Below are 1,290 nucleotides of genomic sequence, written 5' to 3'. Positions count from 1 at the left end.
CCGACAGCACCAATGACGGCAGCTGCTGCAGCAGCTGCGGCAGCAAAGGAGACAGAGAGATGAGCTTGCTGCTGGTTGCTGCTGCTCGAACACCTGAAGCAGCCCAGCTGCCCGAGACGCCGCAGCCAGCAGCAGCAGCAGCATAGCCCTCTGCTGCACCTGCATGCAGCGGACGTGGCCCGCCTTCGAGGCGCTGGGTGCGCTGCAGCAGCAGCTGCAGCAGCTGCTGCTCTTCCTGCTGCTGCTGCTGCTCCTTAGGGTACACACCCAGCGCCCGCAGCACCAACTCCCGCAGCAGGTGGAGGCTGCACTGCAGCGTCGCCACTATGAGGGAAACCACCTGTTCGCAAAACCAGTCAGCACCAGCAGCAGCAGCAGCGGCAGCAGCAGCAACAATGCAGCAGCAGCAGCAAAGGCAGAGGAGCCGCCGCTGAAAGTGCAGCTGCAACAGCCGCAACGCGAAGCGGAAGCAAAAGGCGACCAGCTGCAGCAGAACGTGCAGCAGAAACAGAAGCATTAGGTAGCAGCAAACGCGGAGCAGCTGTAGCAGCAGCCGCAGCAGCAGAAATGAATTCGCTGCAGCAGCAGGTGCGGAAGAGGCTGCACCCACCTGCGGCTCCGAAGCAGCAGCAGCAGCTGCAGCTGCTGGCGGACTCTCCAGCAGCAGCTGAAGCGTGGCTGCTGCATGCACTGCAGTGCATGTGACTGCATGCACAGCCTCAGCAGCAGCAGCAGCAAGCTGCATGCACAACACAGCAGCAGCAGCAGCAGCAGCAGCAGATATGGTTACAGCAATTTGAAGGCCCCGCTAGGAGTGGCTTGGGCAGCGCCTGGGAAGCTGCAGCTGCTGCAGAGGCTTAGGAACAGGCTCACTGCTTCCGCGTTGCTGCTGCTCCTGCTGCTGCTGCTGTTGCTGCTGCTTTCGCCCCAGCAGCTCAGAGCAAAGGCCTCGATGCTGCTGCCTGCAGCAGCCGACCCACAGCAGCAGCAAAGCCCGGGCGTAGAATAGGCCACCGTAAGCAGCAGCAGCAGCAGCGGCAGCAGCAGCAGTAGCGACAGCAGCAGCAGCAAGCTCACCAACAACATGGGTCCCCGTCAACAGCAGAGACCATTTCAACGAAGGACCTGGCAGCAGCAGCTGCAGCAGCAGCGCATTGCTATCCCTTCCAGCTGCACCAGCAGCGCCTCCAATTTGCTGCTGCTGCTGCTGCTGCTGGGATGCGCGGGCGCGCAGCAAAAGGCCAGCTTGGGCAGCGGCTTGCTGCTGCTGCCACTGCTGCTGCTGCTGCT

The 1,290-nt window shown here is 62.6% G+C and overlaps 1 protein-coding gene across 1 annotated transcript; it reads right to left on the bottom strand.

Annotated features, from left to right (window-relative positions):
- Window positions 1–5: 5 nt before the first annotated feature.
- Window positions 6–1,257, bottom strand: ETH_00040375 (uncharacterized protein; the record flags this gene model as incomplete). The annotated part of the gene is made up of 4 exons (XM_013379517.1): window positions 6–340; window positions 611–739; window positions 874–962; window positions 1,078–1,257. Coding segments are annotated over 4 exons (733 nt in total), but the record flags the coding sequence as incomplete, so codon positions are not given.
- Between the last annotated feature and the right edge of the window lie 33 nt (window positions 1,258–1,290).

This window comes from Eimeria tenella, genomic scaffold (genome assembly GCF_000499545.2).
Source record: "Eimeria tenella Houghton genomic scaffold, Eth_scaff3443, whole genome shotgun sequence".
Classification (NCBI taxonomy): Eukaryota; Apicomplexa; class Conoidasida; order Eucoccidiorida; family Eimeriidae; genus Eimeria; species Eimeria tenella.
Note: the sequence above shows the minus strand (reverse complement) of the source record. Positions and strands in the feature narration are given on the sequence as shown.